The sequence below is a fragment of the Rasamsonia emersonii genome (assembly GCF_000968595.1).
Source record: "Rasamsonia emersonii CBS 393.64 chromosome Unknown ctg1118621760081, whole genome shotgun sequence".
Classification (NCBI taxonomy): domain Eukaryota; kingdom Fungi; phylum Ascomycota; class Eurotiomycetes; order Eurotiales; family Trichocomaceae; genus Rasamsonia; species Rasamsonia emersonii.
The window spans coordinates 1-22,310 of record NW_013563206.1 but is presented as its reverse complement, the minus strand read 5'-3'; the positions used below and the strand labels follow the sequence as shown (position 1 = coordinate 22,310).

General features: G+C 52.6%; 6 protein-coding genes across 6 annotated transcripts; 3 read left to right on the top strand and 3 right to left on the bottom strand.

The window, feature by feature from the left end:
* Positions 1-21: 21 nt before the first annotated feature.
* T310_3758 (Zinc alcohol dehydrogenase) lies at positions 22-1,248 on the top strand (the record flags this gene model as incomplete). The annotated part of the gene is made up of 2 exons (XM_013473352.1): positions 22-1,101; positions 1,186-1,248. 2 exons carry the CDS (start codon positions 22-24, stop codon positions 1,246-1,248), a joined length of 1,143 nt encoding a protein of 380 aa, XP_013328806.1.
* Positions 1,249-1,749: 501 nt separating this feature from the next.
* Positions 1,750-3,522, bottom strand: T310_3757 (Origin recognition complex subunit Orc5; the record flags this gene model as incomplete). Its single annotated transcript, XM_013473351.1, has 3 exons — positions 1,750-2,868; positions 2,926-3,303; positions 3,427-3,522. The coding sequence occupies 3 exons, from the start codon at positions 3,520-3,522 to the stop codon at positions 1,750-1,752; spliced, it is 1,593 nt and encodes a 530-aa protein (XP_013328805.1).
* Positions 3,523-4,671: 1,149 nt separating this feature from the next.
* T310_3756 (uncharacterized protein) lies at positions 4,672-8,393 on the bottom strand (the record flags this gene model as incomplete). The annotated part of the gene is made up of 5 exons (XM_013473350.1): positions 4,672-6,840; positions 6,912-7,158; positions 7,376-7,812; positions 7,897-7,923; positions 8,127-8,393. 5 exons carry the CDS (start codon positions 8,391-8,393, stop codon positions 4,672-4,674), a joined length of 3,147 nt encoding a protein of 1,048 aa, XP_013328804.1.
* Positions 8,394-13,165: 4,772 nt separating this feature from the next.
* Positions 13,166-16,987, top strand: T310_3755 (DNA-directed RNA polymerase; the record flags this gene model as incomplete). The annotated part of the gene is made up of 3 exons (XM_013473349.1): positions 13,166-13,231; positions 13,303-13,694; positions 13,771-16,987. 3 exons carry the CDS (start codon positions 13,166-13,168, stop codon positions 16,985-16,987), a joined length of 3,675 nt encoding a protein of 1,224 aa, XP_013328803.1.
* Positions 16,988-18,423: 1,436 nt separating this feature from the next.
* Positions 18,424-20,232, top strand: T310_3754 (uncharacterized protein; the record flags this gene model as incomplete). Its single annotated transcript, XM_013473348.1, has 3 exons — positions 18,424-18,474; positions 18,558-19,586; positions 19,666-20,232. 3 exons carry the CDS (start codon positions 18,424-18,426, stop codon positions 20,230-20,232), a joined length of 1,647 nt encoding a protein of 548 aa, XP_013328802.1.
* Positions 20,233-20,439: 207 nt separating this feature from the next.
* T310_3753 (uncharacterized protein) lies at positions 20,440-22,310 on the bottom strand (the record flags this gene model as incomplete). Its single annotated transcript, XM_013473347.1, has 5 exons — positions 20,440-21,269; positions 21,328-21,625; positions 22,087-22,098; positions 22,150-22,200; positions 22,251-22,310. Coding segments are annotated over 5 exons (1,251 nt in total), but the record flags the coding sequence as incomplete, so codon positions are not given.

Here is a 22,310-nt window from a genome sequence, read left to right as displayed (position 1 = left end):
ATATGTAGGTCTGTTATCAAAATGTCAGAAGAAGGGCGGCTCTCTATCCCCTCGACCATGCGCGCATGGACCTACACCCGGCGAGGTCTTCCATCGCAGGTCGTCCAGCTCGATCCACACTTCAAGGCCCCCTCGCTCTCTGACATCGGACCCGACGATGTCCTGGTGGAGATCAACTATGCCGCCATGAACGGCGGCGTGGCATGGATCATGCAGGTTCTGTCACCGCTGCCCTTTTCTTGGACGGCGAAGAACCGCATCGCCGTTCCTGAACTCGAGTTCTCGGGCACGATTCTCGCTGTCGGACGAGAGGTCCTCGCTGCGCGTGTCGATCTCCAACCGGGCACTCTTGTGTTCGGCTCCTGCAGGCCAGCAGAGCATTTCCGTCTCGGCCGGGGCACGCTGGCGGAGTATGTCGTCGCTCCTGCTTCACGGGTTGTCACCATTTCCATCGCAGGGGAAGAAGCAGCAGCAGCAGTGTCGAAACTGTCCCTCGCGGAAGCATCAGGCATCGGTGCAGTGGGCGCCACAGCCATTCAGACCCTCGACCTCAGCGGGCTCAAGACGGGCGACAAGGTGCTCGTCAACGGAGGCAGCGCCGGGACCGGGGTGATGATGGTCCAGATCGCGCGACACGTCGTCGGCGAGAGCGGGCAGGTCGTGGCGACGTGCTCTGCCGCGAATGCAGAGCTCGTCAAGAGCCTGGGGGCGGACGAGGTCATCGACTATCGCAAGCATGACCCTCTACACGAGTATCTCCGCGTCTCTCACCATGCCGAACAGCCATTCGACGCCATCATCGACTGTATCGGCATCCAGGATCTCTATACGCATTCTCCGGATTATCTGGCGCGGGGGAAGCCCTATCTCAACATCGGAGCGTATACGGCCACGCCAACGCTGGCAGGCTTCCTGACTTGGGCCTGGAAACAGCTCTCGAACCGGTTCTGGCCTACGTTCTTGGGCGGCGTGCCGCGTCCTTATATCTTCCACAGCGCGACGCCGGACGTCAAGACGCTCAACCGGGTCAAGCAGCTCGTGGCAGAGGGCAAGCTGAGGCAGGTGGTCGATTCGATCTGGGAGATGGAGGACGTGCCCAAGGTGAGATCTCGTCTCATTTTACCCTCTCTCTAGTCAATAATAGTTGATACGTGTTTGCTGACTGTATATTAACGTTATTGTCAGGCTTACCAGCGCATGGAAAGCAAAAGGGCAAGAGGAAAGGTTATCATCCATATCCAGGACTAGATTAGTCGAGAAACATTGGACTAGCTTTGTACTTTAGCCAGATCCTTTTTTTTTTGTTATTTAGGCACCATGCCTTGGTTTGATTTGAAGTGTTAGGACAATACAGAATCCAAGAAAAAAAAAGTGTAGGCAAAGAGTTAAAAAAAATCCTGGACAGTAAATTTGTTTCCTGTAATAGGTTAACAGGGTTCGTTTTTTGACACCCTGGCTGGTCTGGCTCGAGTAGTGAAGAGTTTTGTAAGTACTAGGAGAGCCCGCCTGGGAGGTAGATACGAAGACTATATATAAAGATATAGTAGAATAGTAGAAAGTTCTTGGTATGGTATATACCGGGCATTTTCCCTTCATGGGAATCAGTCGAGTGAAGCGATCTCAGACTTATAAGACTTGTTTATTTATAAATAAATATATTCATCTCTGGTTACATCAAATGTGCTGTGGCCCTATTAAATCTGACAGAGGACGAGTCGATCACTGCTTCCAACGCAGCGCACGTTAACGCTAATCTAGCCCCCCCGCTAACCATTCCCCAATCTCAACGCCAATCCCCTTGGCGAGTTCGTCAATCCAATCACCGGAGATGTTGACACACCACTTCTCGCCCGCGTCAGCGCTGGTGCCCGATGCGGCACTCGCCCCAATGCCATTAACTCCGGACGCAGGGACAACAAGCCGCAGCCGTCGAAGGGTGGCCAGCTCCGCGTAGATGGAGTCCGCAAGGGCCGGACCACGGATCGGGTTGGCTGGGGGATTGGGATCGATGGCATGGTAGATCGCGATGAGCCGTTCGAGGGTGAACGGACGAGCTGTCAGGATCGTCGAAGGCCCTGTTAAAGCGCCGCTAGGAGCTGCGGACGTTGCCGCCGAGGTTGTCGCAAAAGCGGAATCCAGCATCGATTTGGTGATACGTGTTTTCGTTCGTTTGCCCTTTTTACTGGGTGTAGAGGGATCGTCGCGATCCTCTTCCGCTTGGGCTTGGGAAAGAAGTTTCAACCGCCGCCTGTGGTGCGAACGTTTGTTTCGCGCGGATAAGGACGAGGATGAGAACTTGGAGAAGAAAATCGTGTCCAGACGAGAGGGCGTATGCGACGCCACGTAGGCAGATGTCAAGACCAGGGTTGGGAAATAGGGCAATGACGGAGGCTGCGATTTCAAGGGACGACCCAATGCCGAAGACGAGACAACGCCCTGTTTTGTGCCTTCTTCTGGGACTATATGATGAACAAGCATAGCCTCACCCTGCTGCTTGAACATGGCTCGATTCCGCACCAGCAGTCTGGCGAAATCCCAATCCCTGGCTCCCCCAGGTGGAGTTTCATTATTGACGACAGGCTCAACAAAGCGGGGCCAGAGCCTCTCGCAGATAGAACGAAAGGAAGGAATCGTTCCTGCTGTCGGACCAACCAGGGAATCATAGACCGTCGACACAAACTGCGGATATAACTTGGAGGCTGTTTCCGGCGACAGACCATCCACAGCAGGTGGACCTGCTGCCGTGATGATGGTGATCGCCTCTTTTCGCGTATAGGGGGGAAATGTGATATGTGACACGCCAGAGGCCTGAAGAAACAACGGACGAGGAGTAGTATTCAATATCAGAACCACAGATAGCACTGGAATCTGGGTAAAGGTCAACAACGCTGACCGCGTGCTGAAAGCCGACGCTCGAAAACTCACCACTTCTCCTAACCTCGCCAGCGCCGAGAGCAGCATTTGCGGCGCCTCCCGTTGTTTGTCAATCCCATCAAGCACCAAAACGAATTTCTCAACCCTCTTTCCACTCGTGGGTGCCAAAGCGTCCGCCAGAAGAACGGCGAGCGTACTGACGTGCTCACATTTCCCCTTGCCGAACCTTTCCCATTCGTCCTCCAATCCAACAGCGCTCAAGGTCTCCAACAAGATCTTCGTCAGCAAGTGTCTCCCCGTGATACACTCTGCGCATCGAATGATCGCGTGTGGTACTCGTAGAGCGGAGAGAACAGCTCGAGTGATCGTCGACTTGCACGTCGCAGAAATGCCGTAGAGGACGAGGGTTGAAGGACTTGGGACGCTAGGCTATTCCAGTCGTCAAATAGCAGGACATAAGTCAGCAAACAACACGATCATGTTCACAGTTTTCGAATTATGCTCGGAAAGACTCTGATTAATTCCCGCCATGAATGAAGTGGGAAAGCTCACGCTAAGAAGACCGGCCAGTTGCCGGACCTGGCTCTCGCGACACGGCCATTGCTGGTTCAGGGAGCGAGCAATGTCGACAGGAAGAGGATGGGACATCATAAGGGATCCAAGTTCCGTCGGCCAGAGTCTGGCCACAAGATGGCCCTCACCTCCGCCGTCACACTCCTTCAAGGGTTATCGAGATCTTCAGTTGAAGCGCCGCAGTCGCGTCAACTTCCGCGCGGCTGGCCCAAAGACATGGTCCGTGCACGTGTCAGGGCCAACTTACCACATCGAGTCATCCACTGACTTCCCTATGTCCACTACTATCATTGCTACGCATTCCTACCCAAGAGACGCAATTCGTAGAGGTCATAACAAGTTTCATTGCAGGCTCAAGAATGCATAAAAGCAGATCGTGAAGTAAGAATACATCTATCTAAGTGCTTTAACCGAGGCAATCCTGGGAATCACTTCCAGAGAGGGACCAGTGACCATGTCTATGGAACCAAAAATGACACCCAATGGGCGTTGAGGAACCGATTCCAAAAAAGAAGAATACCGATGATCAAGGTGGCAGCAAGACTTGATCATCCTGGCTCCATGAACAGAGACCTGGTGATCATAGCGACTCCGGATAATGTCGCTAAACGGCAATTGGGCCCAGGAAAAAGAACACAAAAGAGAAGAAACACACAAGAGGCTGGAAATCATCATGATGGTATGCATGCAATGCTACTCTCCCCGCATCGTCTGGGATCATGGAGTTTGCCCTGCAGCAAAAAAGATACCGGTTTTAGAAAAGAAAAAAGGGGAATAGAAGCACATCGACCGAAAAAATGCCAGAAAGATAACAAACCAAGATAAAACATCACACTGCCGCAAGCAAAATGAAATGGAAGATTTGATCGTATGCCACAGCGAAGGGGGGGGAAAAAAAGAAAGAAATGACTTTATCATCATCGCTGATTGGATTGGATTGCATGCACATGCAGTAGGATCGGAAAAATTGGGAGAAGTAGTACAAGATCAAGCAGACGCCTGCGCACAAAATGCATGGACAACAGAATCCAGAGAAAATGCGTCGAGAGCGACGTGATGATGCTGAAATCTTCCTGTGGTATCACATTGATTTCCCAAAAAAATATTCGAGTGACAAATAAATGTCGTTGAAAGCGCCGTTAAGTCATGAATATCGTCGCATCGTCTCAGTATGGATACAATTCTGTGACTAGAAAACCACGGATCGGATATGTAACACGGAGATCAGAAATATCCATTTCCACCCAAAACTTGGCTCTGGGCACCAAGACCGTGGTTCGGTTGGTGCGAGGGGTTAAAGATGGCCGTAGGTGTCTCAGGAGCGCCAGAAGATGGCGTGTTGAAAGCGGAGGTAGGAGGAGCCCCAGATGCGAAAGAAGACGTGACCGCCTCGGAGAAGGGAAGACCTTGAGAACCGTATTGCTGGTTGCCATTAGAGCCGCTGAACGAATTGTGATGTGCCATGAATGGCTTCTGGGGCGTTTGCATGGAAGAAGGCAACTGGCCAGACGCCATCTCATTGGGGGTCGCTTGTCCACTCTGATTGTTGCTTGAGCGGCCTGATCCGTCGGGTGCCGACATCTTTCCAGCGATCCGACGACCGTGGGGGGTCTGGCGAATCGACGGAAGGATAGGGCGGATGGCTTCGACAAGGCGAGCGCGCATTTCGGGATCGGCAAAGTCCATGGCAGTCTGGACGACATAGTTGGCAAACGAATCACGCAGCATTTTCTCCATCTCATTGGGAGCGAGCATTTCCTCGATCATCTTCCGCCGCATTTGATAATCAGCAGTCCGCAGACACTTTTCAATCACGTTGGAGCTGAACTTCTGCTTTGACAAGGGCACAACATTGCCCAGGAAAGCTTGACAAAGCGGTTCGGTGAAATGCTGTTCGGAGAGATCAAGGATGTACTGTACAACGTAATTTCCGAACGGATCCTGAACCAGCGCGAAAGCGTTGGCGGTGATCTGGGCAATCAACCGAGCCCGCTGCTCGCCAGAGGCGTGGTCGATGCAGCGCTGCAGCACACAGCACCCATGACGGTGCGTTCCGACGACGACGCAGTGCGCGCCAACTGCATCATAAATGAATTGCGCGTCCTCCGCAGAAAGGCGATTGAGACACTTCTGAATGACATGGTTTCCGTTCAGATCCTGGACAAGATCCACCACACGGTCTCGCAGGGCGCGAATGACCGTCTGGGTCTGCTCTGGAGTAGAAATGAACTCAATCATCTTTTGCAAAGCACGAGTACCATGTTGGTTCAAGGCAATTTTGACCAGCTGCGGGGCAGCATTGTAGATGAGGGTGGTCCGCTGCTCGTCATTCGAGAACTCAAGCAACTTCTGGCAGAGGTAGTTTCCAAACGGATCTGTAGTGGAAGGGTTATCAGCGTTTCTCCATATGCGAACAAGGGCACAATGTGTTAACATACCAGTCATCAACTCCACGACGTGCATATGGGTCTCGTTGAATATCATTTGGACATATTCCGGGTTCCGTTCTTCGAGCTTTCGCTGCAGGTAGCGACATCCATGCTGATCCTTACACAAACTGTACAACTCGCCCCGATAGTGCTCGAGAGGCAAGTTATTGAACCGAGACATCTGCGAAGGATCGCCGTCGCCATTTCGACGAGAGTTCCTGGCTGGTGACTCAGGGAAACGATAGTTGCCAAAGGTTGCATACGCCGCGTAGGGGGCGTGGGGGTTGTAGTTTGCGAGGGGGCCGCCGTTAACCTGGATCGGATTGCCCATGTATGCCTGGAGATTGTAGTTGTAAAAGGGATTCTGAAAGTTCGGGACACCATTAGGCGCGATCGAACCGTTAAGAGTGGTAGGAGAAGCCGACGAGGTCAGCTGAGGACCAAAAGGCGCAGCACTGGCTTGAAGGGCGGACTGCGCAGCCTGGCCGTTAGGCAGTTTGGGCTCGTCGCGTTCTGGAGACTCCTTGGCTGAGCGGTTGTTCATGGCATTCGGCGGAATGCGACCGAGACTCGCATTGTGCTGGTGAAACTGCTCCGCGTGCGTTTTTGGCGGAGTAATGGCAGGGTTGAAACCATTTCCCTTGACAGTTGGCAGATCGTTGGTCGAATAGGACGACTGTAACGAAAGAGGACGACTGGCAGTAGCCGTAGTGGTAGGCTCATGGTTGTTATCTCCTCCATAGAGCAAGTTCAACTCAACGGAATGTCTGCTGAGATGACGGGCATTGCCAGTCTGGGATGGCTTCTCAGACGTCGGACTGCCGAGCTGGTCAAGACGAAACATGTTCAGACCATTCTGCGGCATACTCTGGTGTGAAGAACGGTGACGGTTGTGCGTATTCCAAGATTCAGGATTCGGCGTACGGGAGTTGGCTAGATCCAGAGCGTCGGAATTTGCGGACAGCTAAAGAAGGAAAAGTCAGTACGCCTCTTGGTTCAACATACAAGCGGAGCACAAAAGCGGTCGAAACTTACCAGCCCCGAGTTGTCGTCATTACGAGAAAGGGTGGGAAACTTGTCGTCGGGATCCGTCATTCTGAGGTAGCTCTTGATATCTGGAGTTGGGAGCCGATCCTCGTCCTTAGGGGTTTCCCTGTCTTCGTCGTTGTGGAAGAGATACTTGGTTGCGCTAAAGGAGTCTAGCGTAGAAGTGCTGAAGCCTGTAGTGGGTGAACGGAGCTGAGAAGCAAGGCTGGTGGTGGGCAGGGAGTAACGATGAAGTCTGGGGTGATCAGTCAGTTAGGTGAACAAAGAAAGGTTGTTGGAGAGTGAATGTGACAAGATGCCAAGAGACAAGAAAGTGAACGCACGCAGAGGTCGTTCACAAGATAAATGCCATAGGAGGGGAAAGTGAACGCAGGACAAACAGCTCACTGCCCGCCAGCGCGGCGCACTGGGAGAAGTAGTGGGGTAGGGGGATGAGGGGAGACAGCACTTACGATGGGCCAGTACGCAAGGAAGAGATCGAATCCGGGAAGTATTCGACGTCCTCTTCAGAGTTCCGACGTGAGCCAGGGACAGACTGAACTGAAAAGCGGTTGTTTGGCGTCTGCGCCGTGCTAGGCTTCGATTGAGTTGCCGACGGAGACGTAACCTGGGGAGAGAAAATATTGAAGATCCCCGGGGAGGAGGTGACGCTCGAGGTCGAGAAGCGGGTCGGACGAGAAAAGACACTGGGGAAGCCTGCATCTCGATATTCCGGGGGAGTTGTGGGCTCGCTGACAGGCCCTGAGAGACCGGCCTGTGCGAGGTCGCGAGCCAGCTGGTCCATCTCCTGCTTCTCTTTCTCCTGCTGCAGGTCCAACAGTTTCATATCTGCTTCGAATCTCTTCTTCTGCTCACGCATGTACTCGATGTGCTGCCGTTTCTTCTCAAACTGCGCCAAGTCAGAGACTGTTTGGGAGGAAGAAGTTGGGGGGGGGGGGGAAGAGCGGGGGAAGGAAAGGAGTGGAGGGCTCACAAGCTGGGATTTATGAAGGTGGGTGGCCTGTTGGTCAGATTAGTTAGTCAGTGAATGACAGACAAGTGAAGAGGGGCCTGTTTGAGGTGCACACTAGTGGAAGGGGCAAGACGAGACAGGTTGAAAGCGGGTGACAAGCGTCTGAGCAGGCGCGCAACGATGAGCACCCCAACCCGAACCCTGTGCATGTATCCTCCTTCCATTGTGTGAGAGGCAGGCGGGGAGCTCACCGAAGAGAGTATATCCAGCGAGTCTGGCAGTTGCGGCGCCTGCTGGTTCAAAAAACTCCACGACGAGAGCTTGCTTGCGTCGGTGGTGAACCGACGCTGCAGGTTGGCGCGCACATCGTTCGAGGGTCTCTGGAAGGCCGAAATCAAGCTGGACTGACTGGGCGAGAGGGGCGAAAGGCTCGGGAAGGGCGACTCGGAGGGAGGAGAGCGCGGGGAGGAAAAACGCAACTCATCCAGACGCTCGCTGAGGCCGTTCTTGAAGGCCATGGTGGGCAGGTGCGGGAAGGTCAAGCTGAGCCAGGGCAATCAACATGTCAGCGCAGCGATCACCACGGTCGCCAACAGAGCGAGGACATGGGATCTCAGGTGGAATTGACTGCAATGCACGACAGAACAGGTGGGAGGGGACAATTTCGTGGCTGGGGCAAGGCGGGGGATGTGATTGGAGAGGGGCGGAGACAGTTGGCGGTGTGTCGGGGGCGCAAGTAAGGAGCGGAGAGGGGCGTTGAGGGGCGGTTTTGGCGCAAACGCCCAGCAAGGGCAGACTTACTCGAATCCCAGGCAGGACGGCTGGCAGAGAGAGACAAGAGACCCTGATTCCACGGCTGAGAGCTGTCTGCAGACCGGCACATCTGTCTGCCCGCGGTGCCTCGAGGGTCAGAGGTGACCTGTTCACGGTGCGGCCCCTGGACGTGCAATTGTGCATCAGCGGTGCACAGCAGGCCGATCGATGGTGGGGGAGCCTTACGGCTGCCTCGACACGGTCGAGCTGCGCGGAGCACCCAGGGAAAAAAAAACGAATGGATGGTGTGGCAGGGACGAAAATGCCCGCGTAGAAATTAGAGGAAATCCGCGAGATACTGTACAAGAAGCTGGGCTGGGGAGCAAGAAGAAGAAAGGGGAGAGGAACGAGGGACAGAAGTAGCGAGGGCAAGCTAGAGGGCGGCTGGCGTTCACCAGGCAGCTAAAGCGGGGAGAGGTTCGACCTTGCTCGAACTAGACAAGGCCCTGGCCAGGGAGGTACACCTCATAAGTACCTAACCTACGTATGATATGATTCCAACAGAGAGACAACGCTCCAGAGCAGCCCTGCCGGCCTTTCGTCTTATTTCTCCTGTCGCTAACCGCGACAGTGGACTCCAGCCGGTGTTGTTCTGCATCCATTCGTCCAATTCTCCGACTGGCTGGGCGGCCATTCTGCCCATGGAATTTACAGGACGACAAAAAAGCTGGCAGGTGCTTCGGATTAACTGGACCAAAATTCACAGACGGCCAATTCGCCCTGACCAGCAGCAGGTCGCCGCCCAGTTCCAGAAGCGATCGTTTGGTCAGCGTCTCAATCGAGCCGAGCTGCTGGATGAATGCGAGCTCTCCACGTCCGCTAATCGACGATAACCGCGCGAGTCCGTGCAGCTGCAGGGATCTCTCTCCTCCACCGGGTGCGACAGAAAGCACACTTGGTTGGGATGCAATTCCAGTATCGCGATATGACAGCGGAGGGCGGCTCAGGGCCGGCTGCTCCGCGTTCCTACAGATGCAAGCTGGGACTGCGTAACTAACAAGATCGTTCGATCTGCAGCCACAAGTCAGCACCTAACCAAAAGGAGACGTCTACATGGCCGTCGATTTGTACAGTACAGAGTCCTCGTTGTACGGGCGAGTGGCCATTCATCAGATAAATTACGTAAGCACGCGCGTGTCTGTAAAACAAGAATAAGCAGGGACAAGGAAGGCGACGACAAGCAAGACAGAGCGTGTTCAGCTGCGCAGTGAGCGGAAAAGAAACGCGACAGCCAGCGTCTGGTTCGCGACGAGCCGGCCCTTGGAACAGGAGCATCGCGATGGCACCTTGGATCCCATTCCCAGCGTTCCTGAGCAGGCGGGATTGGCCCGGCGTCATTGGGCCGCACTGGAGCCGGCGCGGCACAACGAGGGGCGCGGAAGGCTCCCAATCGGCGTTCCTTGGGCCGGAGTGATACCGTGATACGCGATCCACGCACGTCTGTGCAGCCTCCAGCCGGCGAACAGGAGCCTCCATGCCACGTCTGGGCACAACTCGAAGTCCTTTCTTGTCCCGTCCAGCCCGAATCGCTGAGCTCGGTCCACTGACGTCTGTCGTCGATGGAGGGGCTGGCTGCGTTCTGGCACTGCCGAGGAGCGGTGAGCCCGCCTAGGGTCGCCAGGTGCCTTGGTGCTGATCGATTGCCTAGCAAGGCATCTGGAGTTTCATTCTCCCTAGGCTGTTGTCGGCCTGTCCCCCACCGACAACAACCAGGGCCGCATCCTGCCACTTTTTGTGGGGGAGAAAGAGGTGTGAACTGGGCTCGAGAAGCGTCAATCGCAACGGCACCCAGCGCGCGATTCTCGCCCCATGCTTCAGAGCTGGTGCTCTTCGTCTTGTCCGCCTGGCTGGGTTCTGGTGGACAGTCACTCCATCACAGCATTGGGGTCGTTGGGCGCCTTTTGCGCTTCCACCATGTCGAGCGAGCACGTTTCATGCTCGAGGCCATCTGTATCTGGGCCAATGATCGCGGTGCCTCCGGTGGACCCAGCTTCTGCAGCGCTACTGCAGCTGCCGACAGCACAATATGCGAATCGTCAACCCTGCTCCCCGCGCTCCCTGTCGTGCTGTGATTGTGATTAGTGCCGCACGCTTATTTCTCGAGGCCGTCTGGGCCCCGATCCGTTATTTGCCGGCTCGATGATGGCGGATGCCGCCATTCGATGGCAAACCCACGAGCCGCCAGGAGCATCAAAGGTTTTTCGCTTAACTCTCTCTCACAAAGCGGTGATTTCGAATTTCTAGCTTGACAAAAAATTGCCAGCCATGGGATAGCACCGGATGGAGAAGGTGTCTTCAAAGAGACAATTCAATTGGCGCGCTGTTGGCTGGGAATATCGACCCTGACTTGGTCAATGCCGATAAGAGCGATTGCAAAGTCCACGAAAAGTAAGGCGTGAGATCCAGCATGGGCCTTCAGGATAATGACTTGTGCAATGCTTTGACCACTATGGCATTTGGCGAATCGTTCTCGAACTTCGAATCTCATCGCTCAACGGGAGCATCCAGATAAGTGAGGCGGAGACGTATCTGCCGACGACCTGCAAGCAATGCCAGCATATCCATGACCGCGTCAAACAAGTGTCGATGCGGGGCATGATTGACAGCTGTGCTGCTTTGCATCCAAACCAAAAATCAGGTTCTGGCAGAGAGGAAAGTTTCATGGCCGGCTGCCCGAATGCAAGCCATCTGCCTGTCTCTGCTTTGGGAGGTGTTTCTTCCTAAGAGTAGGGATACTGTCCCGAGACTGCCCTATGGCCAAAAATGGACTTGACTTGCATGCTCCAGGAACAGGATTTGCTGGTTCCAAGAAATCCACAAGTATATCAATTTGACCCGACTTTCAATCGGAGATAAGGCGTGTTCTGGCAATACACCCGTTGAGCCAGAAGCCTCTCACGAACTGCATCAGAAGAGACCTGTTCTAAAACTGGAACCTTATCTCCATTGTGGTGCCCCGTACTTGCAGTCTGAGACCCACCGTTGTCCGATCTATGATGATATGAAGCCGGATCCTCCATCGTCATCACTGAAGGCCGCATCTGCGCCCTTGTCCAGTTGTCAAAGAAGTTGTGGCGTCCTTAGGCGAACACTAAAAGGAAGTCCCTTCGTCTGTATTTTCCTTGAGGGAATGCTTGCCACTGTCCCCATAGTTGCAAGGAGTTGCAACCTGCATGGCTGACCCGACTAACCGTTAGTTTGACCCTTACCATACAACTGGCACTCGGTAGTCAAGTCAGCCAGCCGGTCCCCACTCTTCTTATACGGTTACCCTGTCATATGGGGACACGAGGTTGATGAACTGTACACTTTTACAAAGTACAGGGTACCTTTTCCCCGGGACATCTGTGGAATTCTACCGGCTACAGGGGTATGAGGTACATAGTCTGTACCTGGCAGTGCTGCTCATTGCTGCCCAATTCAACTAACACCAGGGCGCATTCAGGGCACGGATTGCATGTCCTGCGTCTTCAGAATGTGGAGTAGAGAGCAGTAGTGGAGAAAGGACGGTATGGACAAAAAAGACGAATTTCGCTTCGTGCAGGTTTAGCAGTCGTTCTAGACCGTGTTCCTATTGACTTCGATGTCTCGAGAAGCTCAATGCCCATTGAGAGAACTTAGTTTCGTACAGTCCTTTGACCATTGAAGAGCATCTCGATGGATATCCTCATATCCTGAAAACATTCCACGTTTTTGGACTTCTCAATCAATCTTCTTCGGCAGGATCAGATATTCAACGTCTCGCTTCTGAGCTGTTATTCATAGAGTCAGGCGTCCAGCAATCTGCAACCCAGAAAGTCATTCATTGCATGCGAGTGGCCATCCGGACTTGAAGGGGAAGCTACGGATCGCTTTGCCTTAAAAAGGCCATATTGATCCTGCGATCGCACTATATGGATTGTGCGAGATCGCATGCTCGCCAAGCTAAACGACAAGCGAGAGCCACAGAGGCATTTTACCCGCCCGGAGGAAAGCTAGGCACTAATAACGGAATTAAGAGCAAGAGCATGAGCTTGGTAGATATCGACTCTTTTCTGGAAGGACACACCATGGACACAGACGTATACGTAATATACAGCGTACATTCCTTCGTGGCCTCAACCAGGACAACCGTAATCGACAGCGGCATGCCGACGAAGTATTTGGACACGGACAATGGATCGAGTCAGTGAACGAAAGGGCTCTGGCCTGGAGGCTCCGTGAATGTCGGTCAGCAAAGGCAGGCCGAGCCCCGGCCGAACCAGGGTAGGGTTTTCCATATTGGGTTTAGGCTGAGCCGAGCTCCGGCGATCGTGCTTACCTAAGCTGTCCCGCCGCTTTCCCCTCCGCTCAAAAAAGTCGTCCACCACATGTTGAAGACTCGCTTGTATTCCTGCCATCGCCACAGCTCGCCAGACACCCAACTCGGGACACACCCAACTCGGGACATCGCAGACCCTTCTTCCGGGTGACTGAAGAGTGCGGTCTGCAGGAGACAATGCCTCCACGCAAAAGGCCGCAGCCCGCGGTCGACCCCGCTGCATCGGCGCCCAATCTCCCAGAGGTAAGTAGCTCTCGCGCGGATTTTCTTGTTTCTTGATGTGCAGTAGAGGATCTGTTCTGACAGCTCAAAAGCAGGTTTCTCAGTCTGCAAAGTCTCAGGGCCTGGATGCCGCTCAGAAACGAAAGCGCTTCGCCCAGCCCAAGCAACCGGTGAATCCAGCGCAAGCTACCGAAAATGGAGATCATCAACGCGACCAGAGAGATGACCAGTCGCAGCCCCGCAAACCCAAAAAAGTCGACCCCTTCGATGCGATCCTGGAGCCGTTCTACTACAACAAGTCGCTTACGGATCCCATCAACACGGCCCGTGACAAATGGAATCTACTTCCAGCGTTCTTGAAGGTCAAGGGACTTGTGAAGCAGCATATCGATTCTTACAACTACTTCGTGGAGGTTCAGATGAAGAAGATCGTCCAAGCAAGCTCGACTATCCGCAGCGAGGTTGATCACAACTTTTACATCAAGTACGTCTGCCTTTGCCCTTTGTGGTTTGCATAGCCCCATTGGTTCTAGACGTTGACTCACACTTCACTGCAATAGGTTTACTGACATTTACCTGGGCTCTCCACTTCGTCCCGACGAGCAAGATGTAGGATACGGTTCTGAGGCCACTGTGACGCCAAACGAATGCCGACTTCGTGACCTGACCTATGCCGCTCCGATCTACGTGGATTTTGAATATGTCCGTGCTCGTCAGCGAGTCATCAGAAGAGGAGTGGCCATCGGTCGCATGCCGGTAATGCTGCGCAGCTCCAAATGCGTGCTGGCAAACAAGACCCCCGCGGAAATGCATCTGCTGAACGAATGTCCGCTGGATCCGGGCGGTTATTTTATCGTGAATGGGACGGAGAAAGTCATTCTGGTCCAGGAACAGCTGAGCAAGAACCGTGTCATCGTGGAAACCGATCCCAAGAAAGAAATCGTGCAGGCTTCCGTTACTAGTTCATCGAACGAACGCAAGTCGAAGAGCTATATCATTCTTAAGAAGGACAAGCTGTACTTGAGGCACAATGTGCTCAGTGAGGACATTCCGCTGGTTATCCTGCTGAGGGCGATGGGTGTTCATTCCGACAAAGAAATGTTGCTTCTCGTTGCCGGAGTGGACAAGGTCTATCAGGAAGATTTTGCCGTCAACTTTGAAGAGGCGATCAAGCTCAACATCTACACCCAACACCAGGCGCTTGACTGGATCGGATCTCGAATCAAAATCAATCGCAGCAAGCAAACCTCTTATAAACGCACTCACGTCCAGGAGGCTATCGAGGCCATCTCATCCGTGATCATCTCCCACGTGGAGGTGACAGACATGAACTTCAGGCTCAAGGCTGTCTATGTTGCTCATATGGCACGTCGCGTGCTGATGGCGAAACATGATCCTGGCATGGTGGATGACCGCGACTATGTCGGAAACAAGAGACTTGAGCTGGCTGGCCAGCTCCTTGCTCTTCTGTTTGAAGATTTGTTCAAGAAATTCTGTTTCGATATCAAGATGAATGTCGACAAGGTGTTGGCGAGACGCCAACGGGCAGAGGCGTTCGACGCGTGGAGTGTCATAAGTATGCATGGGAATCACATAACGCAGGGGATGAACCGTGCTATTTCGACTGGCAACTGGAGTTTGAAGCGTTTCCGTATGGAGCGCGCCGGTGTTACTCATGTCTTGAGCAGACTAAGTTACATCGCGGCGCTAGGAATGATGACACGGATATCCAGTCAGTTTGAGAAGACCAGAAAGGTCAGCGGACCGAGAGCACTACAACCCTCGCAGTTCGGCATGCTCTGCCCTTCTGATACCCCCGAGGGTGAAGCCTGTGGCCTGGTGAAGAACTTGGCGCTGATGACACACATCACGACAAATGACGAAGAAGGCCCGGTGCAGAAGTTGGTTTTCATGCTGGGCGCGGAGGACATTCAAACCGTGAGCGGCAGGGAACTATACGGTCCTGGAGCCTACATCATATCGATAAATGGAACGCCCATAGCGCTTACGAGACGGCCGAAGCATTTCCTCAATTCTTTCCGCAGGCTCCGGCGCATGGGACGGATATCCGAGTTTGTCAGTATTTACATCAATCATTATCAGTGCGCAGTCCATATTGCAACCGATGATGGCCGAATTTGCCGCCCTCTCATTGTCGTCGAGAACGGCCGGCCACGGGTCGAGGCGCACCACCTCGAAAAGCTCCGGGATGGTTCCATGCAGTTTGATGACTTTCTCGCTCAAGGCCTAGTGGAGTATCTCGATGTGAACGAAGAGAATGACTCCAACATCGCCATGTACGAGAAAGATATCAACGACACCACCACACATCTTGAAATCGAGCCGTTCACTATTCTCGGAGCTGTCGCGGGTCTCATTCCTTATCCTCATCACAACCAGTCACCCCGGAACACGTATCAGTGTGCAATGGGTAAACAGGCTATTGGTGCCATCGCTTCAAACCAATTCCTTCGCATTGATTCTCTGCTCTACCTCATGGTCTATCCGCAGAAGCCTATGGTCAAGACACGAACCATCGAGCTGGTCAAGTATGACCAGCTTCCGGCAGGGCAGAATGCGACGGTTGCGGTCATGAGTTACTCCGGTTATGATATCGAGGATGCCCTGGTGTTGAACAAGGGGTCTGTCGATCGAGGCTTTGGACGCTGCCAGGTGTTCCGCAAGTACGTCACAAACCTGAAGAGTTATTCGAACGGCACAAAGGACAAGCTTGTGGGACCGGAGTACGAGAATGGGGTGCCGATCAGAAAGCACCAGCTTCTCGAGAGCGATGGGCTGGCCGCTGTCGGCGAGAAAGTCAGCGCCGGAGAGATCTACATCAACAAGCTTACTCCGGAGCAGGCTATGTCGGCTGGGATTACGGGTTCGGATGCCGGTAGACAAGTCTCATATACACCAACACCGCAAACCTACAAACTGGCGGATCCTAGCTATATTGACAAGGTGATGATTTCCACTACCGAAGGCGAGAGCCAGATCATCAAGGTGCAGACTCGTCAGACTCGTCGGCCTGAAGTGGGTGACAAGTTCTCCTCTCGCCACGGACAGAAGGGTGTGGTGGGCATTATCGCAGAGCAGGCTGATATGCCATTTACCGACGAGGGAATTGTCCCTGACATTATCATGAATCCTCACGGGTTCCCATCCCGAATGACGGTCGGAAAGCTGCTTGAGCTTGTCACCGGCAAGGCTGGGGTGTTGTCGGGTAATTTCGGCTATGGAACGGCGTTTGGCGGTAGTCCCGTGGAGGAGATGTCGGCCATCCTGGTGGACAAAGGGTTCAGCTACGGTGGCAAGGATTACCTCACGTCTGGCATCACCGGCGAACCTTTGCCTTTCTATGTGTTCACAGGGCCCATCTATTACCAGAAACTGAAGCACATGGTCCAAGATAAGATGCACTCCCGTGCCCGCGGACCTCGCGCTATTCTTACGCGCCAACCGACCGAGGGTCGCTCGCGCGACGGAGGTCTGCGTCTGGGTGAGATGGAGCGTGACTGTCTGATTGCGTACGGGACCAGCCAGCTTCTCCTCGAGCGGCTGATGCTGTCGTCAGACAAGCATGAGGTCGACATCTGCGAGAACTGCGGGTTTATGGGGTATCTGAATTGGTGCCAGCGATGCAAGTCGTCGCGGGGAGTGGTGAAGATGACGATACCATATGCGGCCAAGCTGCTGATCCAGGAGCTGTTCAGCATGAACGTTACTGCGCGGTTGAAGCTGGAGGACGAGTTTCCGGAGTCGAGAGGGAAGTAATGATACCTTGATGTGTACATACATACATGGATAGGTTTACGTGTATTATTATGGCATTGTACATAGCATAGCGTGATGATGCATAGCATAGCATTACGAGCTAGATTGCATGTCTCTTGCGTTTTTCAATTCTCCAAAGGATATTTTACGAAGTGGCAAACTGGCAGATTCTAGTTAAACTTTCGCATGATCATCTGTACTGTAGATACTTCTAGTACCTGTCATGCGCTAATAATATAATAATATTTTCTGCTTACATATCATATCCAAACCGGAATAGATAATCTGGATGGCATTACAAGAATCGATCACATTTTATGTTTCTTCTTCTTCTCCCACTATTCTATCTTATTACATTCTGTTCTATTCTAATCCATTCTATTGTATTCTCTCTTATTTAATTTAATCCATCTAACCAATAAACTTTGGAACCATTATTGATTGATTGACTGATTGATTGATGATTAGTCGCGCAACTACTTTCCGGTTCGCACCAAGAAAGTACTCCGTAAGTCATTCATCATTCTGTCAGATTGACGTCGGGAAGGAGAAAAAAAAGCAGATGTCTACTCTTCCACCACCGCTTGGACTGGCTGGCTGGCTGGCGTAGTACATTAGGTTAGTTAGCTAAGATGTAGGAAAGGTAGGGTTAGGAGAAAAGCAGCGAAATGCAAAGAAGGAAGCAAGGTTGCCGACTGGATCCGGTGGTGGGAAAGTTTGTTATACTGGACATTTAGATGCAACCGGCCACCTTAAGTTATGTTCTGTAAGAAAGAAGAAAGAAAGAAATGAGAGGGGAATAAAATAACATAACATTTCTGTGGCGATTATTTCGTCGTGTTTTTTGTTTCTTGTATTGATCGATCGGTAGTAGATAGATTGATAAAGATCTACCTAGGTAGGTAGTCTTCTTCTTCTTCTTCTTCCTTTTTTTTTCTTTGTATTATTGTCTTCTCAGTCAGATATTCTGGTCTGTTTCTTCGTTTCCATTTCATCCTCGTTGGCAACGACTGACTGCTGACTGCTGCTAACAACCTTCTCAACGGTAGTGAAGTGACTACCGCCAGCGCAATGTTCCAAGCAGTCCCTCGATCCGAACCGGTCCTCCCTCCTGCGCCGTCTGAGGACCGGTTCATGCTCCCCGGGTTCGGATTGCCGCTGAATTTCAGCCCGATGACCAAGGATCTCTACGGGATCAATCATCGGTCGTTGTTCCCTTCTGCGTTGGACGATCGTGATATTGATCGGGGGTATATCAAGTATGGTGCAATTTTCTTTTCGCTCTCTGCGTTTTTGTTTTTGTTTTTGTTTTTTTGTCTCTGTTTCCGCTTTTTTGATGGCTTGTCTGTCGCTTTGGGTTGCTTGATTGTCAGTGAAGCAAGCTCAAATATGGTCATATTCATAGTCAGCCTCTTACCACGCTCCGTGAGGTAACGATGATGCGTCTCATGAACGACCTTACAGATGTAGAGGGGTGGATGTCAAAGGTAAGTTCGAAAAAAAGAAGAAACCTCGCAGAACCATGATTTCAACATGGTGATATTTCAGAGATGAAAACTGACGTCTGTAGGTATTCGACGATGCGTTTGTAGAGAACTGGAAGAAAAGAGTACGGGCTAAAGAAGACGACGTGAGCGAGCCAATGCTCGACTGGCTCGTCGAAGAACTTAGGTTCAAGGCACAAATTGCCAGATACACCGACGCCATCAACATCCATAATGGAGACGTGGTCAAGTCGGACTCGGTCGTCCTCCGCGACCTGGCCAAGGACACCAAACAGGCCGTAAAACCTCTGGAGAAGATGGAGGAATATGCGCTGGGGTATAACCTCGGATCCGACGAAGGGGAGCGGGATTACGTCCATCCTTCGTTCTTCCCTCTGGTCTACGGGCGAAGCCGTATTCTTCGGGATCGAACCATCGGAATCGATGATGCCATTGCTGCCATCGGGCAAGGCGATATCATCCCCGTCCCAAAGGATCCGGCAACTACACTGAGTTCGCGGGTTGCTCAACAGGCAGATATTTATGTGAAACCGTACAGCTCGAATATTCAGTGGCTTCCCTTTGACGTGCGCTTCCGCGAAGATGGTGGTTGCTATATCGCCAGTTATATCAACAACGTCCACCCGACCAAAAACCGGGATGTGTACCATGTCATCGAACGGGTGCTCGAAAAAATCATCCCGATGTGGAACATGACTCTGACTCCGTTGAAAGACATGCTGCACTCACGATCCCGGATCGAGTACCGCCGAGCCGAATATGAGAAGCGTGAGCAGGGCACCGGGCCAGAATATCCGCAGAAATTGGTGCGCGAGACCCAGCACGAACTCGATGACCGGATTTACGACTGGAGAGGGGGCTTTTACAAAGTCATCCAGCCCGAGCCGGGGAGATTTGCGCCTATCGCTATGCCGGTCCAACTTGCGGAAGGGCTTCCACCGGAAGAAAGGAACAAGCACCGCATTGAGGCGCAGATGGATCTCCGACATGATTACGGCGATCGGGGTCTGCAGGTGATTCTGAGAATCCACAATGCCCGGCTGAGTCCTGCCCACCCAGAGATGGTCACTAAATGGCATGTTGAGGGCCAAATGGTACGCCCCCCGCAACCAAAACCCCCCCCTTCCCCGATTCCGGCAGGTAAAGAGGTAAAGCGTACTGATCTGTCCGTAGAATGAGCATATCTGTGCATCATCGCTCTACTTTTTTGACAACGAGAACGTTGAGGATCCTCTCGTCGAATTCCGCCAGGCGTCCGATGTCGAACCGCTGCAGGATGTCATCTACGACAAGGGCGACTCCCTCTGGCTGGAGCAGGTCTTTGGACTCAAAAACAACGAACCTGCAGTCCAGGAGATCGGAGGCATCACCTGCAGGGAGGGCCGGGCGGTCACTTGGCCGAATATCCTGCAGCACCGAGTGACCGTTCGACTCAAGGATCGCAGCAAGCCTGGACACTGCAAGGCGGTGAATCTCATGCTGGTCGACCCCAACATCCGAATCATCTCGACGTCCAACGTGCCACCCCAGCGGCTCGACTGGAAGGATGAGTCGGAAGGCTTGCAGGAGCTATTGGCCGACCTTTCCGTAGACGAGCAGGTGCACAGGCTGAAGCGAGACGAAAATTTTCCCTGGACTGTGCAAGAGGCGATGGAGTTCATGAAAAAGGCGAGGGAGGAACGCGAGGCTTTCAATCATTATCAAGATGTGGCCTTCCGCTCGAGGACTGTGTCTATCTGATGCAGATACGTCAGTTGAGAAGGAAGAAGAATGCTGTCTGTGACTGTATCTGCAGTTAGAGTCTTTTTTTTATCGTTTTTAAAACACAAAAAGGCGAATTATTATAGGGTAGAAGCAGTTCAGATTGAGGATAACAATAATATTTGACATACTGCTGAAACTATTGACTAGCAGCAGCAGCAGCAGCAGCAGCAGGAGCGACTTTTGTTAGTTCTCCCCTCTCAAATACCTTCCAACGATCGCCCAATACCGTTCCGGATCTGCCCTCATATGTCCAACGTGCGGCGATCCTAGAAACTTCTCCCGCTCGACGGGCCATCCTTTGGCTGCAGCCTCGGCGGCATGCTGTTCCACCTCGGCGGCGAGGATCAGGTCGTCAGTGTCGGAGTAGATATAGCACCTCTTCGTCCCTTTCTTCTTGCCATCAGGCGTCGAAGAGACGAGTCGATCGTCGATGAGCGCAGCCCTTGTAAAGGCAAGCGGGTCCTTGGCCCGGGTTATCTTGCGCCAGAGCCAGCTGACGACCAGCACGAAGTAGATGATGCCCATGCCGATGGGGCGCAGGATGCGTGTCCGAGGGAGCGCATAGGAGAGCGCTTTAGCGGATCTCGCCACGGACGAGCGACCGGGCGCACTGTCGAGGATCATCGACGAGATCGGCATCGCAGTGCCCGTCACATGTCTGTAGGCGAGGAGGAGATGCGCGGCCGTGAACACGCCGCCATTGGAGAAGATGTGCATGAACACGGGTTTCGTCTTGCCTCCTGTCGTCGTCGTCGCGGCAATCGACGCGCGAATGGCCTCGACGGCGGGCATCAGTCGACGACGATGAGCCCATTGCGTGGGGTACAGCCAGAAATCGGACGCCGTGCTCAGGAGGAAGATGATGCGCGCCGAGGGAGCCAGACGCGCGTATGCAGCGACGTACTTGACCAGGACGCGGGGTGCGGCGCTGAACCAGAATGCGATGACGATTGTTGAGGGGAGATTATCATCATCATCATCGTTAGTTGATGTTGCTGTCGTTGTCGTTGTGGCTGAGACTGGGTGTTGTTGGACTGGTTCGCGGAGATAGATGCTCCGCGAAAGGCGCACGAATGGCGCAAGAGGATTCTGGTTTTCTGCCGCTGCTGGAGGCTTTGAAACCATTGATCGTTATAGAAATAGTCGTCTGACGACAAAGAAGTTTAAGAATAGGGTTTCCAAAAATAATGACGGGCGATGTCGAGGTTGATGTTGAAGTGAAGCAGCGATAGTAGTAGTTCGAGATGGAAGCAGAGTAGGTCGAGATTTCCCAGATAAGACAGTCAACAAACCCTCCGGATTTGATGCGTGTCGCAGTTGCAGTTGCAGTTGCAGTCGCAGAATCTGCAGTGCCAAATCTAATAATAATCTATAATAATAAATATATATCTATCGATCAGCAGCGAAGGAATATCTTGCACGTGAATGAGAACGAGTATGTGGACGTATGTACTGTATACAGTCCCGATGCAGATACAGACAAAAAAAAGCGATCTAAATCCAGTCTAAGAGAAATACAGGAAATTTAAATTGGGCATTGACGACATATAGAACACAACGAAATAGCCTCCCTATGCTAAAAGAGAGTGTTGATCATCAGCTCTATCGGTTTGTCGTTTTGGGTCGAATCCCGTGAACCGAGGTACAGACATCCCCCACAGTCCACTATAGATTAACTAACTTGGAAGTAGTTAATTTAGCCTCAGCCAGAGCTATTCAGTTCGATTACTCCGTAAAGTCGATTCAATTCACTTTCACAGTTCCTGCGGGACTTGTTCGAGGGATCATCACCAAGGCTGAGTGAGTAATGTCTTTCTTTTCGTCTCTTACGGCAGCTGTTGGCTATTTAAACGGAGTACAAGACTTAAATCTGGGTATTTCGTCATTGCTTACGGAGTGTACTTTCAGATAGACAGTCTGGTCCGGGATGAGACATTTCATAATCTATCCGACTGTACAACATCAAAATCATGATATCATGAACGCCCGCCTACCCTTGTCATGCTTCGTAGAGATAACTTTCCCGTTGTAGTCCTCCCATCATCAGACACGTC